This window comes from Salvelinus fontinalis, chromosome 39, assembly GCF_029448725.1.
Source record: "Salvelinus fontinalis isolate EN_2023a chromosome 39, ASM2944872v1, whole genome shotgun sequence".
Taxonomy (NCBI): domain Eukaryota; kingdom Metazoa; phylum Chordata; class Actinopteri; order Salmoniformes; family Salmonidae; genus Salvelinus; species Salvelinus fontinalis.
Window position 1 is genome coordinate 28621434 of NC_074703.1, and position 20427 is coordinate 28641860.

The 20427-nt window shown below is 46.5% G+C and overlaps 2 protein-coding genes across 2 annotated transcripts in view; both read right to left on the reverse strand.

The window, feature by feature from the left end:
- The window catches only part of LOC129838735 (uncharacterized), a 77127-nt gene extending 63148 nt beyond the window's left edge, over positions 1-13979 (reverse strand). Inside the window, exon 1 of the mRNA XM_055905891.1 lies at positions 13908-13979. Coding sequence (XP_055761866.1) covers positions 13908-13979 — 72 coding nt within the window. The remainder of the gene's footprint in view (positions 1-13907) is intronic.
- On the reverse strand, positions 11870-14634 carry LOC129838736 (protein Wnt-5b; the record flags this gene model as incomplete). The annotated part of the gene is made up of 1 exon (XM_055905892.1): positions 11870-14634. A coding segment is annotated over one exon (486 nt), but the record flags the coding sequence as incomplete, so codon positions are not given.
- Between the last annotated feature and the right edge of the window lie 5793 nt (positions 14635-20427).

Here is a 20427-nt window from a genome sequence, read left to right on the forward strand (position 1 = left end):
ACAGCCCTTAGCCGTGGTATATTTGCCATTTTTTTAGGGTGGCAGGTAGCCTAGTGGTTAGAGTGTTGGGCCAGTAACCGAAAGGTTGCCGGATCGAATCCCTGAGCTAACAAGGTAAACATCTGTCTTAACAGGGAACCACTGTTCCCCAGTAGGCTGTCACCGTAAATAAGAATTTGTTCTTAACTGACTTACCTAGTTAAATAAAGGTAAAATTAAAAAAAACATTAAAAACCTTGAGGTGTCTTATTGCTATTATAAACTGGTTACCAACGTAATTAGGAGGTAAAAGTAAATATTTTGTCATACCCGTGGTATACGGTCTGATATACCACAGCTGTCAGTCAGCCTTATCTAATTTTATCACCACCACCAATGCAAATGAGGCAAACAAAGTAGTGCTATGTGAGACCGTTCAAAACACATTCACTTGAGGATAGTTAGCAGCCTAGTCATAACACGTTGAAAATGTGTATTTAAATTGCTGCTTGTTAAGAAATTAAGCTATAATTTGAGGTTGGATAAGAAACTAAAATAAAGCAGTAAGGTTAGCTACTAGAAAACAGCATAAACATTTGACCACTGGCTTAGCCTGATCCAGCCAGCTCGCTAGTACACCACTGGTGTAGCGCTGCGAGACAAAGGAAGAAATCCAAAACACAGATCTCTGGTATTTTAAAATCATAATATCAAAATTTTAATCCATCTTCACACATTAATAATTAGCGGACAAAAAAAACAGACGAGGTTTCTAATTTACAACAATGTTATCGACCACAGCGCCAACAACATATGAGATATGATGTACAGATAACGTTAGTGTTTAACTACCCTTCAGTGCACTGACATTTCTGAACGAAGCGTCGCCTTTGAAGGAACCAGGGCAACACTTTGTTGACAGATGTTGTTCCACTAGCGTTAACTATCTAGCGTTAACTACGTTACAGTTGTTAGCTACATACCTTTTGAAAAACAGCCACACGTTGTCTTTTTCAACAACTGGCTCAATCTTGCCCAGGCAAGAGCTCAATGGCTAGTAGCTACCACTAGCAGCTTACCGAAGGATGATGTTGTGCCAGCTCAAGCTAGCTATGCAGTGCGTCACTGGATGCAGAGGAACCCTGGATAGCTAGGCTACTGTTATTCCAAAAATACGTTACTGTAAATCTAGCTAAACAGCTGAAATACCCGATAAAATGTAATGACAACCACTAAATGTACCTTGTCGTGAAGAATGGAGACGCTGTCCTTTTGGCCCTAGGTTGTTCCCAAAGAGTAGCCACGACTCGGACAATTTCTTCCACGGCTCTCAAAGCGCTTCTGAAGGCTGACTTGACTTTACTCGCTGATGTCGTAGTGTTCTGTGTGACGCCCTCGCGTGAGCCCACCGAAACCAATCAGAATGCTCTAACGGGAACAGGTGGCCAACAGTTGAGGAGCCGGAAGTGTATGTTAACAGGTTTGACGGGACCTGTAGTTCTAGGATTTTGTGTAACAGCCTGACACAATACAATTTTATTAACAACCGCAAAACATGATCCCAGGAAAATACCTTGACATTACATAGGACTTATGACATGTAGGCAAGTCATGTAGGCAAGTCAGTTAAGTACAGATTCTTATTAACAATGACAGCCTTCCCCCGGCCAAACCCTAAATCGGACGACGCTGGGCCAATTGTGTTGTTTAGCAGCAAAACTGATGCCTGCGCAACTATGGGTCAAAACAGACGGGTTGGCTTAGATTGTTGACAACATGCATGCTATATTTAGTGTCCAATGTTTATTGAAAACAAACAAATTGGCACAATGAGCACTGGGCCAATTGTGTGTCCGCCGTATGGGACTCCGAATCACAGCCGGTGGTGATACAGCCTGGAATCAAACCAGGGTCTGTAGTGACACCTCTAGCACTGAGATGCAGTGCCTTAGACCACTGCCCAAATACAGGAGCCCAAATACATTTGACAACCATTCAATTATTCAGGAGGCTACCACTCAAGATTAAGTCATAAACGGAAGGTTGTAAGGTTAGGTTCTAATTGTGGGGATAGAGTGGGGATTTTCCCACAGTATGTACATTAGTCTTTTACTCTTTTACACACAAAACACAAAGCCTATCATGGATGTGTTGCTCTAATTGCTTTTGGCTTCCTATCAGATTCTGTAAAAGTATGATAATACGTTCAAACTCAATGACTAAACATGTTTGACTCTGATCACCCTACTTCTGGCCCGGGGCATGATGTCAGGACGCACACGCACACACGCACACGCACGCACACGCACACGCACACGCACACGCACACACACACACACACACACACACACACACACACACACACACACACATACACACAAGCACGCCATTGAGTCCAGAGGGCGGTTTTAGCTTTGTGTGGTTGTGCGTAAGACCTATGATGCAGTAGGACCGATCTGCCACAGCAGCCTACAGTATGGTTACAAAACTCAGGCAGAGCATGCAGCTAACACCATAGACAGAGTATTTAAGCATTTGCTTCATTTAGCATGGTAATGATCCGTGTATGAAGTGTTGTCAATGTGTGCTGTGTTGTATAGGTCCAAAGGCTGGTCCAAAGGAACATGGAGTTCTGACTGACAATCCGCCAGCTGGAAAAACAGCACACAGGTAACCCTCCAGTCATTACCTGAACACACACACACACAAACACGCACGCACGCATGCACGCACGCACACACACACACAGCTAACCCTCCAGTCATTACCTGAACACACAAACACACACAGCTAACCCTAGCCATTACCTGTTCAGCCAGTCTGGGAAGCAGGCAGCCAGGAGTCAGGGTTAATGGAGGGTATCCAAGCCAGACTGGGGTTGTGATTGGTTGTTTCAGTAACATCTTATTTGGCATCTACAGGTGATCCATTGTTAACAGTTAGGTTTACAGCTTGGATGGCTCAAAGTAGTGAATAAGTAAACATATGTTGCTTATCAATAAGGTGATCGTACTACTTCCTGTCACACTTCAGGATAAGACCCAGGTACAGACAGTTCGAAGTAACAAAACTTTATTACAAAAACAGGGGGCAGGCAAACGCCAAGTCAAGGGCAGGCCGAGGTCAGGAATCCAGGGCAGTGTCACAAGGTACAGAACAGCAGGCTCAGGGTCAGGGTCAGGGACAGGGTCAGGGTCAGGGTCAGGGTCAGGGCAGTGTCACAAGGTACAGAACAGCAGGCTCAGGGTCAGGCTCAGGGTCAGGGTCAGGGACAGGGTCAGGGCAGGGGCAGGGACAGGGTCAGGGTCAGGGACAGGGTCAGGGTCAGGGCAGTGTCACAAGGTACAGAACAGCAGGCTCAGGGTCAGGCTCAGGGTCAGGGTCAGGCTCAGGGTCAGGGACAGGGTCAGGGCAGGGGCAGGGACAGGGTCAGGGTCAGGCTCAGGGTCAGGGACAGGGTCAGGGCAGGGGCAGGGACAGGGTCAGGGTCAGGGCAGTGTCACAAGGTACAGAACAGCAGGCTCAGGGTCAGGGTCAGGGTCAGGGACAGGGTCAGGGACAGGGTCAGGGCAGGCAGAATGGTCAAAACCGCGAGCAACGTCAACTCACCAACATTACGACCAGGAATACGACTTTCCCGAAGCGGATCCTCTGTTTGGCCTGCCACCCAGGACAATGGATCGGATCCCAGCCGGCAACCCAAAACAACGGCACCATAGAAGGGGCAGACGGAGCGGTCTTCTGGTCAGGCTCCGTAGACGGGCACATCGCGCATCGCTCCCGAGCATACTACTCGCCAATGTCCAGTCTCTTGACAACAAGGTAGACGAAATCAGAGCAGGGGTAGCCTTCCAGAGAGACATCAGAGACTGTAACGTTCTTTGTTTCACGGAAACGTGGCTTACTCGAGACACGCTATTGGAGTCGGTACAGCCACCTGGTTTCTTCACGCATCGCGCCGACAGAAACAAACATCTCTCTGGGAAGAAGAAGGGCGGGGGTGTATGCCTTATGATTAACGAGACGTGGTGTGATCATAACAACATACAGGAACTCAAGTCCTTTTGTTCACCTGACTTAGAATTCCTCACAATCAAATGCCGACCGCATTATCTACCAAAAGAATTCTCTTCGATCATAATCACAGTCGTGTATATCCCCCCCCCCAAGCAGACACATCGACGGCCCTGAAAGAACTTAATTCGACTCTATGTAAACTGGAAACCACATATCCTGAGGCTGCATTTATTGTAGCTGAGGATTTTAACAAAGCTAATCTGAAAACAAGGCTCCCTAAATTCTATCAGCATATCGATAAACACAATCCGGGCTGGCAAAACCCTGGATCATTGCTATTCTAACTTCCGCGACGCATATAAGGCCCTCCCCCGCCCTCCTTTCGGAAAAGCTGACCACGACTCCATTTTGTTGCTCCCAGCCTATAGACAGAAATTAAAACAGGAAGCACCCGCGCTCAGGTCTGTTCAACGCTGGTCCGACCAATCAGATTCCACGCTTCAAGATTGCTTCGATTACGTGGATCGTTATGCGGATATGTTCCGCATAACGTCAAACAACAACATTGATGAATACGCTGATTCGGTGAGCGAGTTTATTAGCAAGTGCATCGGTGATGTTGTACCCACAGCATCTATTAAAACATTCCCCAACCAGAAACCGTGGATTGATGGCAGCATTCGCGCAAAACTGAAAGCGCGAACCACTGCTTTTAATCATGATTTAAACGCACTTTGCTGTAGGCTACTATTTACTAGTTAACAAAAAAATCATGTATGTCATATAAAATATATTCACCCCACACAGTATTGTAATCAAAACTTACAGAAAGCATGTAGCCCTTGGCTCAGACAGTGTAGTAGTCAGGGCTCAATGGTATCTCATTAGTGTGCAAGATCTTGAGAATCAGCTGTACATGTGATGGGAGAATGCACTGTGCATGCAGAGGGTTGCAATTCTATTGAATTGGGGATAGTTTAACCAAAATATGCCACAAGACCTAGAATTGCCTTATGTGTATCCCACAAAAAAAGGTTCACTGTTATAAGTTAACTTTTTTTAATGAATTTAAGCAATATTCCCCAAATTCCAGGGCTTAACTTCCCATGGAAATTTACCAGAAAGTTTCCGACCCTTTGCAACCCTAGTAGTATGTATGGCCCTATATAGGGGTACAGTAGCTTTTAAACTGTTTGAGTCTGAAGCTACTCTTTTTAGAAACAACCATTTGTAAACTCAGTAAAAAAAAGAGACGTCCCTTTTTCAGGACCCTGTCTTTCAAAGATAATTCGTAAAAATCAAAATAACTTCACAGATCTTCATTGTTAAGGGTTTAAACACTGTTTCCAGTGCTTGTTCAATGACCCATAAAAAAAGAATGAACATGCACCTGTGGAACGGTCGTTCAGACACTAACAGCTTATAGACGGTAGGCAATTAAGGTCACAGTTATGAAAAATTAGGACACTAAATAGGCCTTTATACTGACTCTGAAAAACACCAAAAGAAAGATGCCCAGGGTCCCTGCTCATCTGCGTGAACGTGCAGTAAATTGCAATGTCCGTACCGTGAGACGCCAAAGACAGAGCTACAGGGAGACAGGACAGAAAGCTGATCGTCCTCGCAGGGGCAGACCACGTGTAACAACACCTGCACAGGATCGGTACATCCAAACATCACACCTATGGGACAGGTACATAATGGCAACAACAACTGCCCGAGTTACACCGGGAATGCACAATCCCTCCATCAGTGCTCAGACTGTCCGCAATAGGCTGAGAGAGGCTGCACGGAGGGCTTGTAGGCCTGTTGTAAGGCAGGTCCTCACCAGACATCACCGGCAACAACGCTGCCTATGGGCACAAACCCACCGTCGCTGGACCAGATAGGACTGGCAAAAAAGTGCTCTTCACTGACGAGTCGCGGTTTTGTCTCACCAGGGCTGATGGTCGGATTCGCGTTTATCATCAAAGGAATGAGCTTTACACTAAGGCCTGTACTCTGGAGCGGGATCGATTTGGAGGTGGAGGGTCCGTTATGGTCTGGGGCGGTGTGTCACAGCATCATCGGACTGAGCTTGTTGTCATTGCAGGCAATGCTGTGCGTTACAGGGAAGACATCCTCATCCCTCATGTGGTACCCTTCCTGCAGGCTCATCCTGACATGACCCTCCAGCATGACAATACCACCAGCCATACTGCTCGTTCTGTGCGTGATTTCCTGAAAGACAGGAATGTCAGTGTTCTGCCATGGCCAGCGAAGAGCCCGGATCTCAATCCCATTGAGCATGTCTGGGACTTGTTGGATCGGAGGGTGAGGGCTAGGGCCATTCCTCCCAGAAATGTCCAGGAACTTGCAGGTGCCTTGGTGGAAGAGTGGGGTAACATCTGTTATTTTTGATTTTGACCCCCCCTTTGTTCAGGGACACATTATTCCATTTCTGTTAGTCACATGTCTGTGGAACTTGTTCAGTTTATGTCTCAGTTGTTGAATCTTATGTTCATACAAATATTTACACATGTTAAGTTTGCTGAAAATAAACACAGTTGACAGGGAGAGTTTCTTTTTTGGATGGCATATCGGTGCTCTATCTGTATATATGGCTCTATACAGGGGAACAGTAGCTAGTGTGGTGGCAGGGGGTGTGGCTATAACAGTGTAGTATATATGGCTCTATACAGGGGAACAGTAGCTAGTGTGGTGGCAGGGGGTGTGGCTATAACAGTGTAGTATATATGGCTCTATACAGGGGAACAGTAGCTAGTGTGGTGGCAGGGGGTGTGGCTATAACAGTGTAGTATATATGGCTCTATACAGGGGAACAGTAGCTAGTGTGGTGGCAGGGGGTGTGGCTATAACAGTGTAGTATATATGGCTCTATACAGGGGAACAGTAGCTAGTGTGGTGGCAGGGGGTGTGGCTATAACAGTGTAGTATATATGGCTCTATACAGGGGAACAGTAGCTAGTGTGGTGTCAGGGGGTGTGGCTATAACAGTGTAGTATATATGGCTCTATACAGGGGAACAGTAGCTAGTGTGGTGTCAGGGGGTGTGGCTATAACAGTGTAGTATATATGGCTCTATACAGGGGAACAGTAGCTAGTGTGGTGGCAGGAGGTGAGGCTATAACAGTGTAGTATATATGGCTCTATACAGGGGAACAGTAGCTAGTGTGGTGTCAGGGGGTGTGGCTATAACAGTGTAGTATGTATGGCTCTATACAGGGGAACAGTAGCTAGTGTGGTGTCAGGGGGTGTGGCTATAACAGTGTAGTATATATGGCTCTATACAGGGGAACAGTAGCTAGTGTGGTGTCAGGGGGTGTGGCTATAACAGTGTAGTATATATGGCTCTATACAGGGGAACAGTAGCTAGTGTGGTGGCAGGAGGTGTGGCTATAACAGTGTAGTATATATGGCCCTATACAGGGGAACAGTAGCTAGTGTGGTGGCAGGAGGTGTGGCTATAACAGTGTAGTATATATGGCTCTATACAGGGGAACAGTAGCTAGTGTGGTGTCAGGGGGTGTGGCTATAACAGTGTAGTATATATGGCTCTATACAGGGGAACAGTAGCTAGTGTGGTGGCAGGAGGTGTGGCTATAACAGTGTAGTATATATGGCTCTATACAGGGGAACAGTAGCTAGTGTGGTGTCAGGGGGTGTGGCTATAACAGTGTAGTATATATGGCTCTATACAGGGGAACAGTAGCTAGTGTGGTGGCAGGAGGTGTGGCTATAACAGTGTAGTATATATGGCTCTATACAGGGGAACAGTAGCTAGTGTGGTGTCAGGGGGTGTGGCTATAACAGTGTAGTATATATGGCTCTATACAGGGGAACAGTAGCTAGTGTGGTGTCAGGGGGTGTGGCTATAACAGTGTAGTATATATGGCTCTATACAGGGGAACAGTAGCTAGTGTGGTGTCAGGGGGTGTGGCTATAACAGTGTAGTATATTTACATTTACATTTAAGTCATTTAGCAGACGCTCTTATCCAGAGCGACTTACAAATTGGTATATATGGCTCTATACAGGGGAACAGTAGCTAGTGTGGTGTCAGGGGGTGTGGCTATAACAGTGTAGTATATATGGCTCTATACAGGGGAACAGTAGCTAGTGTGGTGGCAGGGGGTGTGGCTATAACAGTGTAGTATATATGGCTCTATACAGGGGAACAGTAGCTAGTGTGGTGGCAGGGGGTGTGGCTATAACAGTGTAGTATGTATGGCTCTATACAGGGGTACAGTAGCTAGTGTGGTGTCAGGAGGTGAGGCTATAACAGTGTAGTATATATGGCTCTATACAGGGGAACAGTAGCTAGTGTGGTGTCAGGGGGTGTGGCTATAACAGTGTAGTATATATGGCTCTATACAGGGGAACAGTAGCTAGTGTGGTGTCAGGGGGTGTGGCTATAACAGTGTAGTATATATGGCTCTATACAGGGGAACAGTAGCTAGTGTGGTGGCAGGAGGTGAGGCTATAACAGTGTAGTATATATGGCTCTATACAGGGGAACAGTAGCTAGTGTGGTGTCAGGGGGTGTGGCTATAACAGTGTAGTATGTATGGCTCTATACAGGGGAACAGTAGCTAGTGTGGTGTCAGGGGGTGTGGCTATAACAGTGTAGTATATATGGCTCTATACAGGGGAACAGTAGCTAGTGTGGTGTCAGGGGGTGTGGCTATAACAGTGTAGTATATATGGCTCTATACAGGGGAACAGTAGCTAGTGTGGTGGCAGGAGGTGTGGCTATAACAGTGTAGTATATATGGCTCTATACAGGGGAACAGTAGCTAGTGTGGTGGCAGGAGGTGTGGCTATAACAGTGTAGTATATATGGCTCTATACAGGGGAACAGTAGCTAGTGTGGTGTCAGGGGGTGTGGCTATAACAGTGTAGTATATATGGCTCTATACAGGGGAACAGTAGCTAGTGTGGTGGCAGGGGGTGTGGCTATAACAGTGTAGTATATATGGCTCTATACAGGGGAACAGTAGCTAGTGTGGTGTCAGGGGGTGTGGCTATAACAGTGTAGTATATATGGCTCTATACAGGGGAACAGTAGCTAGTGTGGTGGCAGGAGGTGTGGCTATAACAGTGTAGTATATATGGCTCTATACAGGGGAACAGTAGCTAGTGTGGTGTCAGGGGGTGTGGCTATAACAGTGTAGTATATATGGCTCTATACAGGGGAACAGTAGCTAGTGTGGTGTCAGGGGGTGTGGCTATAACAGTGTAGTATATATGGCTCTATACAGGGGAACAGTAGCTAGTGTGGTGTCAGGGGGTGTGGCTATAACAGTGTAGTATATTTACATTTACATTTAAGTCATTTAGCAGACGCTCTTATCCAGAGCGACTTACAAATTGGTATATATGGCTCTATACAGGGGAACAGTAGCTAGTGTGGTGTCAGGGGGTGTGGCTATAACAGTGTAGTATATATGGCTCTATACAGGGGAACAGTAGCTAGTGTGGTGGCAGGGGGTGTGGCTATAACAGTGTAGTATGTATGGCTCTATACAGGGGAACAGTAGCTAGTGTGGTGTCAGGAGGTGTGGCTATAACAGTGTATGTATTGCTCTATACAGGGGAACAGTGGCTAGTGTGGTGTCAGGAGGTGTGGCTATAACAGTGTAGTATATATGGCTCTATACAGGGTACAGTAGCTAGTGTGGTGTCAGGAGGTGTGGCTATAACAGTGTAGTATATATGGCTCTATACAGGGGAACAGTGGCTAGTGTGGTGTCAGGAGGTGTGGCTATAACAGTGTAGTATATATGGCTCTATACAGGGGAACAGTAGCTAGTGTGGTGTCAGGAGGTGTGGCTATAACAGTGTAGTATGTATGGCTCTATACAGGGGAACAGTAGCTAGTGTGGTGTCAGGGGGTGTGGCTATAACAGTGTATGTATTGCTCTATACAGGGGAACAGTAGCTAGTGTGGTGGCAGGGGGTGTGGCTATAACAGTGTAGTATGAATGGCCCTATACAGGGGAACAGTAGCTAGTGTGGTGTCAGGGGGTGTGGCTACTGTGTCATAATAACAGTTGTCTAATCTGTGATTATCAGGATTATCTGAGAGCAGTGTGCTGGTCGTCCTTTACACCGTTCTAGTGTTCCTAATCTACTGTCACAATCTGACACTACCTCTACAGAGGAGACACTAGGCTAGGTCTGACACTACTCCTACAGAGGAGACGTTAGGCTAGGTCTGACACTACTCCTACAGAGGAGATGCTAGGCTAGGTCTGACACTACTCCTACAGAGGAGACGCTGGGCTAGGTCTGACACTACTCCTACAGAGGAGACGCGAGGCTAGGTCTGACACTACTCCTACAGAGGAGATGCTTCGCTAGGTCTGACACTACTCCTTCAGAGGAGACGCTAGGCTAGGTCTGACACTACTACTCCTACAGAGGAGACGCTAGTCTAGGTCTGACACTACTACTACAGAGGAGACGCTAGGCTAGGTCTGACACTACTACTCCTACAGAGGAGACGCTAGGCTATGTCTGACACTACTCCTACAGAGGAGACGCTAGGCTAGGTCTGACACTACTCCTACAGAGGAGACGCTAGGCTAGGTCTGACACTACTCCTACAGAGGAGACGCTAGGCTAGGTCTGACACTACTACTCCTACAGAGGAGACGCTAGGCTAGGTCTGACACTACTCCTACAGAGGAGACGCTAGTCTAGGTCTGACACTACTACTCCTACAGAGGAGACGCTAGTCTAGGTCTGACACTACTACTACAGAGGAGACGCTAGTCTACGTCTGACACTACTACTCCTACAGAGGAGACGCTGGGCTAGGTTAGCCATGACTCCAACAGAGGAGAAGAGAGAGATGCTAGGCTAGGTTAGCCATGACTAATACAGAGGAGAGGAGACGCTAGGCTAGGTTAGCCATGATTCCTACAGAGGAGAAGAGAGAATTGCTAGGCTATGTTAGCCATGACTAATACAGAGGAGAGGAGATGCTAGGCTAGGTTAGCCATGACTCCAACAGAGGAGAAGAGAGAGATGCTAGGCTAGGTTAGCCATGACTAATACAGAGGAGAGGAGATGCTAGGCTAGGATAGCCATGACTCCAACAGAGGAGAAGAGAGAGATGTTAGGCTAGGTTAGCCATGACTAATACAGAGGAGAGGAGATGCTAGGCTAGGATAGCCATGACTCCAACAGAGGAGAAGAGAGCGATGCTAGGCTAGGTTAGCCATGACTAATACAGAGGAGAGGAGATGCTAGGCTAGGATAGCCATGACTCCAACAGAGGAGAAGAGAGAGATGCTAGGCTAGGTTAGCCATGACTAATACAGAGGAGAGGAGATGCTAGGCTAGGATAGCCATATGCTACAGCATACGCCTGCTACTGCTGCTACTCTGTCTTTTGTTTACAATAGTTCTAAGCATAATGTATTGCTTGCTATATTATGAATGGCTATTGGTAGTATTTTTCCCACTCGAGGTGCACACAACTCAAAGGGATATTTTGGCACTTTATCTACTTCCCCAGAGTCCGATGAACTCATGGATACCGTTTGTATGTCTCTGTGTCCAGTATGAAGGACGTTAGTGGTAGTTTTGTGGTAGTATATGGGTAAAATCCCAGAAGTATTGTTTTAATGTGTCATAAAACATTATTGATAATGAGAGGCCACACACACACGCACACGCACACGCACACGCACACACACACACACACACACACGCACGCACACACACACACACACACACACACACACACACACACACACACACACACACACACACACACACACACACAAATGAAGACACAGTAGGCCTCTTCAGCCTACCTGTCACTAGAAGGGCATCATGTGAGGATTAGGAAAGAGGAAAACACTTCTACTTATTATAATCATCACTATTATTGGTTTAATATGACTGTTTTGAAGTGGGGGGGATAATACAATATACACATGGAGAATATTAATGGATCACATCACGACAACAATCTTTCAGAGAGAATAATATAGACAAGAACACACTCTGAGAGACCTGGAGTCTGTATGTTGTAAAAGTGTCATTATCTGCATATAAGGATAAGGTCTGCTGATATTTACATGAGTAGTACTTTGCCACAACACTCATTGGATGACAAAGGAAAGGCTTGTCTGTCATTGGCTGAAGAGTGGGCAGCGTTTGGCAGAGATTGGACAATAGGCATTCCAAGCAGGAAGGAACCTCAGGGATAGAGGTTCCGCTGAACAACAATGTCTAAAAGGGTGTGTCCCATATGACATCATATTCCCTATATAGTGCACTACTTTTGACCGGGGACCATAGGACTCTAGCAAAAAGTAGTGCACTACATAGGGAATAGGACGAAACAAAAGCCTCTGTGTCAAAAGACAGGATCATCAAAACAATACATATATGAAGTATAAAATGAAAAAGTAATTATTAATAAAATATAATTTTCGATGGACTATTTCTATGTACCTCATCCCCACTATAATAATCTGCAGTCCTCCGAGTTCCTCCGTTCACTTTCTTCTGCTTTTTACAATTCATTCCCAGACATTTGAACTCTATAACACATTTGTTGCATCCTGCTAACAAAGCTTGGTAGCTGTGTGACTGTCATGACATTGGCTTAGAGATGGCTATTGGTATGGTCACAATAGCTGTGGCCCACCTGTTGAATAGCGAGATACAGCAGTCTGTTATTGAACAGCGAGGGGCCACGGGCCTGTGATCAGTAATCCAGTCCATGACAACGTAATGATGCTGTTAGATGATAGAACAGCATGCATCTAAAGGTAGACTGAGAGGTCTATGTATTGAACAGCGAGGAGCCACGGGCCTGTGATCAGTAATCCAGTCCATGACAACGTAATGATGCTGTTAGATGATAGAACAGCATGCATCTAAAGGTAGACTGAGAGGTCTATGTATTGTAGAAGGACACAGGTGTTTCCTCTCTCTCTTCTTCTTCTCTTATCTCAATATGTCCAGCCAAGGTCTCAGAGTCCTCCTCCCTTCAATCAACACAACTCTTGTTCTTCTTGTCCTCTGGGACTCACATTGTCCCTATAAGTTACACAGAGCTATGTTTGCTTTCTGTGCCCAAAGTCATGAGCTGTGCTGCCTTCCAGGCTAGAGGTCAACATGATGTCTAGTGGGTAAATGATTAGAACACATGCTGTGGTTCCATGGTTACAGAGTTCCAAAATCAACAGTTCATGTGTGAGGTGGTGTCCTTTGGCTTGGACTGGTGGTTTCTAAGAGCTCTAGCAGGGTGATGAAATAAGGGTGATGAAAAGAGGGTGAGACGTAAAACAGAATGCAGAACCAACCTATGGTGAGAAGGGTGGAGAAGAGAGGAGTGAGTGGAAGAGGAGGTGAAAGGAGCTTTGGCACAGTTCATTGGGATCCATCCCTTTCTAGTCTTTCTCTCCTTCTCCTTCTCTTTCCCTTTCCCTCCCTCTCTCCCTCTCTCTCTCTCTCTCTCCCCCTCTCTCTCTCTCTGACTTCCTCGCTCTCTCATTTTGAAGAGTCTGTAAAGTAAGAGGAGTCTATCCAGCTTCCCCCTCCCATTCCACCAACCAGGGAACAAGGATACTGGTGACATCACTTCCTGGTCGTCACTGCACGAGCCACCAATCAGGGGACAGTTGCGATGGGGAGAGGAAGCAAATGGCCGACCAGTAGACAACAAACAAAACGAACAGCCTTTCTGTTTTGCATTCGCCTGCTTGTCGGTCAAGTCCTCCCTCAGGCAGCTTGAGTCATATAAAAGTCTCATTCAATTACTAGCAACGCATTTTTTTACTTTATTTATTTATATATTTCATGATTTATTTTTATTTATTTATTATTGTTATATAATCTTACACCGCTCATGGGTTACATGTCCTTCCATTCCAGCCCCTCCCTACCCCATCGTCCAGACTCCCTCCCTTCCCCATGTGGAACTGTCCGTCCGTCTGTCCGTCCGTCCGTCCGTCCATCGTCCAGACTCCCTCCCTACCCCATCGTCCAGACTCCCTCCCTTCCCCATCGTCCAGTCTCCCTCCCCTCCCCATGTGGAACTGTTCGTCCGTCAGTCCGTCCATCGTCCAGACTCCCTTCCTTCCCCATGTGGAACTGTCCGTCCGTCCGTCCATCTCCCTTCCTTCCCTACTTACAGACAAACTGATCCACCAGTGAAGTGCACCTCTTACACTTGACATAACAACACCAGTGAAACTTGCAGTGACATCTCTCATGCTTATAGGTCTTGAACTGATCGTATCCTCTCCCGCAGCACATGAGTTCACAGCCATCCATCCCCTCTGACGTCTTGTTACAGAGTCTCCCCAGGGTTCCCATGGAGCCGGTGGTGTCGTTCTTCAGACAGTAGTCTGGGCTCTGGTCGGTGTAGACCAGATCCTCCGGGGTGGGGACGTTGAAGCGTTTATCGACCTGCTCCAGTTTTCCTTTGCGTCCGATGCGCATGGCGGCGGCGCTGTCGTACTTCTCCTTCAGAAACTCTCCGACGCGGCGGAAGTCTGCCAGCTGGAGCCAGCACGTCTTCAGACTACAGGAACCGGACACGCCGTGACACTTACACGCCACGTTGGCCAGGTTATACACCGACTGGAAGAGGAGAGAGAGAGAGGGAGGTTAGTAATGGTCCAAGAATACTTCAAATACATTACACATGAAGAGCTTGAAAACTCTGTTCATTAACCTAACCTTGGACTTCCTGCCACTTATTAAGCATGCATTCTGACTGTGTGGAGTTTGGCTGCTTTCTGGTAGATTGGTGGGATACCGCTGCCCTCTAGTGGCTGAATTAAAACATTACACCCTGAGAATGCCTCTTCCTCTTAACACAGCAGAGCACTGCCAGAGAGAGCCCCAGGGTGTTTCACTTTACACTCTTGTCTAACAGAGAGGCAGCCAGAGGGAGTGTTTTGGGAAACAATGAGGGGGACTAGATAATGGGGAATGGAGAATGGAGAATGGAGAATGGAGAATGGCCATTCGGTCCTAACATACATAACAAACCTTTAGTTTAGTGGACTAAAAGCTTCCCGCTGATCTACACAGAGAAGCTCCCAGCTGGTTCAATACCACAACCTAAACTAAACAAACAGTTGACTTTGAAATAACACACAGAATCAGCAGAGGAAATGTACCTATTGACCAAACTAGTCAGACAATTCCACACTGTACATATAGACTTTGGGATCAAGGTGAAGGTGGGTAGAGAGTTCAAACAGTCACTGACCATTAGATACGGCCCTTAGAGGACATGTCTGAAGCACAAGACACACAACGCGCACACACACACACGCACACGCACACGCACACGCACACACACACACACACACACACCACACACACACACACACACACACACACACATTCTCTTAAGCATGACTAAAGTAAATAAACATTACTTAAAAGCAACAGACTGTCTTTAAACCCAAATACTAACTTTACAAGCTTGACTTACAACAATGACTTCTGGTGCTGCTGATATTTTTCCTTTATGGGATTTACAAGCAGTCATCTGAGGAATGACATTAAACTAGTGGAAAACAGAGAGGACGACTGGTGACATTAAACTAGTGGAAAACAGAGAGGACGACTGGTGATATTAAACTAGTGGAAAACAGAGAGGACGACTGGTGATATTAAACTAGTGGAAAACAGAGAGGACGACTGGTGATATTAAACTAGTGGAAAACAGAGAGGACGACTGGTGATATTAAACTAGTGGAAAACAGAGATGACGACTGGTGACATTAAACTAGTGGAAAACAGAGAGGACGACTGGTGACATTAAACTAGTGGAAAACAGAGATGACGACTGGTGACATTAAACTAGTGGGAAACAGAGAGGACGACTGGTGATATTAAACTAGTGGAAAACAGAGATGACGACTGGTGATATTAAACTAGTGGAAAACAGAGAGGACGACTGGTGACATTAAACTAGTGGAAAACAGAGAGGACGACTGGTGACATTAAACTAGTGGAAAACAGAGAGGACGACTGGTGATATTAAACTAGTGGAAAACAGAGAGGACGACTGGTGACATTAAACTAGTGGAAAACAGAGAGGACGACTGGTGACATTAAACTAGTGGAAAACAGAGATGACGACTGGTGACATTAAACTAGTGGAAAACAGAGAGGACGACTGGTGATATTAAACTAGTGGAAAACAGAGAGGACGACTGGTGACATTAAACTAGTGGAAAACAGAGAGGACGACTGGTGACATTAAACTAGTGGAAAACAGAGAGGACGACTGGTGACATTAAACTAGTGGAAAACAGAGAGGACGACTGGTGACATTAAACTAGTGGAAAACAGAGAGGACGACTGGTGATATTAAACTAGTGGAAAACAGGGCCTCCCGGGTGGCGCAGTGGTCTAGGGCACTGCATCGCAGTGCTAACTGCGCCACCAGAGTCTCTGGGTTCGCGCCCAGGCTCTGTCGCAGCCGGCCGCGACCGGGAGGTCCGTGGGGCGACGCACAATTGGGCTAGCGTCGTCCGGGTTAGGGAGGGTTTGGCCGGTAGGGATATCCTTGTCTCATCGCGCTCCAGCGACTCCTGTGGCGGGCCGGGCGCAGTGCGCGCTAACCAAGGGGGACAGGTACACTGTGTTTCCTCCGACACATTGGTGCGGCTGGCTTCCGGGTTGGAGGCGCGCTGTGTTAAAGAAGCAGTGCGGCTAGGTTGGGTTGTGCTTCGGAGGACGCATGGCTTTCGACCTTCGTCTCTCCCGAGCCCGTACGGGAGTTGTAGCGATGAGACAAGATAGTAATTACTAGCGATTGGATACCACGAAAATTGGGGAGAAAAGGGGATAAAAAAATAAATAAATAAATAAAAACTAGTGGAAAACAGAGAGGACGACTGGTGATATTAAACTAGTGGAAAACAGAGAGGACGACTGGTGATATTAAACTAGTGGAAAACAGAGAGGACGACTGGTGATATTAAACTAGTGGAAAACAGAGAGGACGACTGGTGATATTAAACTAGTGGAAAACAGAGATGACGACTGGTGACATTAAACTAGTGGAAAACAGAGAGGACGACTGGTGATATTAAACTAGTGGAAAACAGAGAGGACGACTGGTGACATTAAACTAGTGGAAAACAGAGAGGACGACTGGTGACATTAAACTAGTGGAAAACAGAGAGGACGACTGGTGATATTAAACTAGTGGAAAACAGAGAGGACGACTGGTGACATTAAACTAGTGGAAAACAGAGAGGACGACTGGTGATATTAAACTAGTGGAAAACAGAGAGGACGACTGGTGATATTAAACTAGTGGAAAACAGAGAGGACGACTGGTGATATTAAACTAGTGGAAAACAGAGAGGACGACTGGTGATATTAAACTAGTGGAAAACAGAGAGGACGACTGGTGATATTAAACTAGTGGAAAACAGAGAGGACGACTGGTGATATTAAACTAGTGGAAAACAGAGAGGACGACTGGTGATATTAAACTAGTGGAAAACAGAGATGACGACTGGTGATATTAAACTAGTGGAAAACAGAGAGGACGACTGGTGACATTAAACTAGTGGAAAACAGAGAGGACGACTGGTGATATTAAACTAGTGGAAAACAGGGCCTCCCGGGTGGCGCAGTGGTCTAGGGCACTGCATCGCAGTGCTAACTGCGCCACCAGAGTCTCTGGGTTCGCGCCCAGGCTCTGTCGCAGCCGGCCGCGACCGGGAGGTCCGTGGGGCGACGCACAATTGGGCTAGCGTCGTCCGGGTTAGGGAGGGTTTGGCCGGTAGGGATATCCTTGTCTCATCGCGCTCCAGCGACTCCTGTGGCGGGCCGGGCGCAGTGCGCGCTAACCAAGGGGGACAGGTACACTGTGTTTCCTCCGACACATTGGTGCGGCTGGCTTCCGGGTTGGAGGCGCGCTGTGTTAAAGAAGCAGTGCGGCTAGGTTGGGTTGTGCTTCGGAGGACGCATGGCTTTCGACCTTCGTCTCTCCCGAGCCCGTACGGGAGTTGTAGCGATGAGACAAGATAGTAATTACTAGCGATTGGATACCACGAAAATTGGGGAGAAAAGGGGATAAAAAAAAAAATAAATAAATAAAAACTAGTGGAAAACAGAGAGGACGACTGGTGATATTAAACTAGTGGAAAACAGAGAGGACGACTGGTGATATTAAACTAGTGGAAAACAGAGAGGACGACTGGTGATATTAAACTAGTGGAAAACAGAGAGGACGACTGGTGATATTAAACTAGTGGAAAACAGAGATGACGACTGGTGACATTAAACTAGTGGAAAACAGAGAGGACGACTGGTGATATTAAACTAGTGGAAAACAGAGAGGACGACTGGTGACATTAAACTAGTGGAAAACAGAGAGGACGACTGGTGACATTAAACTAGTGGAAAACAGAGAGGACGACTGGTGATATTAAACTAGTGGAAAACAGAGAGGACGACTGGTGACATTAAACTAGTGGAAAACAGAGAGGACGACTGGTGATATTAAACTAGTGGAAAACAGAGAGGACGACTGGTGATATTAAACTAGTGGAAAACAGAGAGGACGACTGGTGATATTAAACTAGTGGAAAACAGAGAGGACGACTGGTGATATTAAACTAGTGGAAAACAGAGAGGACGACTGGTGATATTAAACTAGTGGAAAACAGAGAGGACGACTGGTGATATTAAACTAGTGGAAAACAGAGAGGACGACTGGTGATATTAAACTAGTGGAAAACAGAGATGACGACTGGTGATATTAAACTAGTGGAAAACAGAGAGGACGACTGGTGACATTAAACTAGTGGAAAACAGAGAGGACGACTGGTGATATTAAACTAGTGGAAAACAGAGAGGACGACTGGTGACATTAAACTAGTGGAAAACAGAGAGGACGACTGGTGATATTAAACTAGTGGAAAACAGAGAGGACGACTGGTGATATTAAACTAGTGGAAAACAGAGAAGACGACTGGTGACATTAAACTAGTGGAAAACAGAGAAGACGACTGGTGACATTAAACTAGTGGAAAACAGAGAGGACGACTGGTGATATTAAACTAGTGGAAAAAAGAGAGGATGACTGGTGATATTAAACTAGTGGAAAACAGAGAAAACACAAAGGGTGTAGCAGCCTCCTGCTGGGCCTGGAGGACTGACCGGTTGTCACACACGCTCACATGCCTGATGCACACACACGCTCACATGCCTGATGCACACACACGCTCACATGCCTGATGCACACGTGTGTTTAGAAACGTGTCCATGTGATCAAGCAGTGAACCAAATATCCGACACAAAAGCAAAGCTTATGAATAAATACCAGAGACAGGCTCCTCAACTGAGAAAGAGAAAGGGACAGAGAAGTGAGAGAGAGAAAAGAGAGGAGAGGAGTGAGGGATAGAGGGAGTGGGAGACTATTTAGAGGTCTTTGTGTCTGCAGTGTCCTGTGGGCCCAATGACCTTAACCACTGGGCATGATGACATCAAAGCACCCATTCATCACTCCTTTCGCTCTCTCCCTTTCTCTTTCCTTGCCTCTCTTTCACTCTCTCCCTTTCTCTTTCCCTGCCTCTCTTTCGCTCTCTCCCTTTCTCTTTCCCTGCCTCTCTTTCTCTTTCCTTGCCTCTCTTTCGCTCTCTCCCTTTCTCTTTCCGTGCCTCTCTTTTGCTCTCTCCCTTTCTCTTTCCCTGCCTCTCTTTCTCTTTCTCTGCCTCTCTTTCTCTTTCCCTGCCCCTCTTGCTCTGCCTCTCTTTCTCTTTCCCTGCCTCTCTTTCCCTGCCTCTCTCTTTCCCTGCCTCTCTTTCTCTTTCCCTACCTCTCTTTTGCTGTCTCCCTCTCATTCTCTCCCTCCATATAGCTTCTCTCCAAATATCTTCCCTGCATATAGCTTCCCTCCATAGAGCTTCTCTCCATATAGCTTCCCTGCATATAGCTTCCCTGCATATAGCTTTCCTCCATAGAGCTTCTCTCCATATAGCTTCCCTGCATATAGCTTCTCTCCATATAGCTTCCCTGCATATAGCTTCTCTCCATATAGCTTCCCTCCATATAGCTTCTCTCCATATAGCTTCTCTCCATATAGCTTCATTCCATATAGCTTCTCTCCATATAGCTTCCCTGCATATAGCTTCCCTCCATAGAGCTTCTCTCCATATAGCTTCCCTGCATATAGCTTCTCTCCATATAGCTTCTCTCCATATAGCTTCTCTCCATATAGCTTCTCTCCATATAGCTTCTCTCCATATAGCTTCTCTCCATATAGCTTCCCTGCATATAGCTTCTCTCCATATAGCTTCTCTCCATATAGCTTCTCTCCATATAGCTTCCTTCCATATAGCTTCTCTCCATATAGCTTCCCTGCATATAGCTTCCCTCCATAGAGCTTCTCTCCATATAGCTTCCCTGCATATAGCTTCC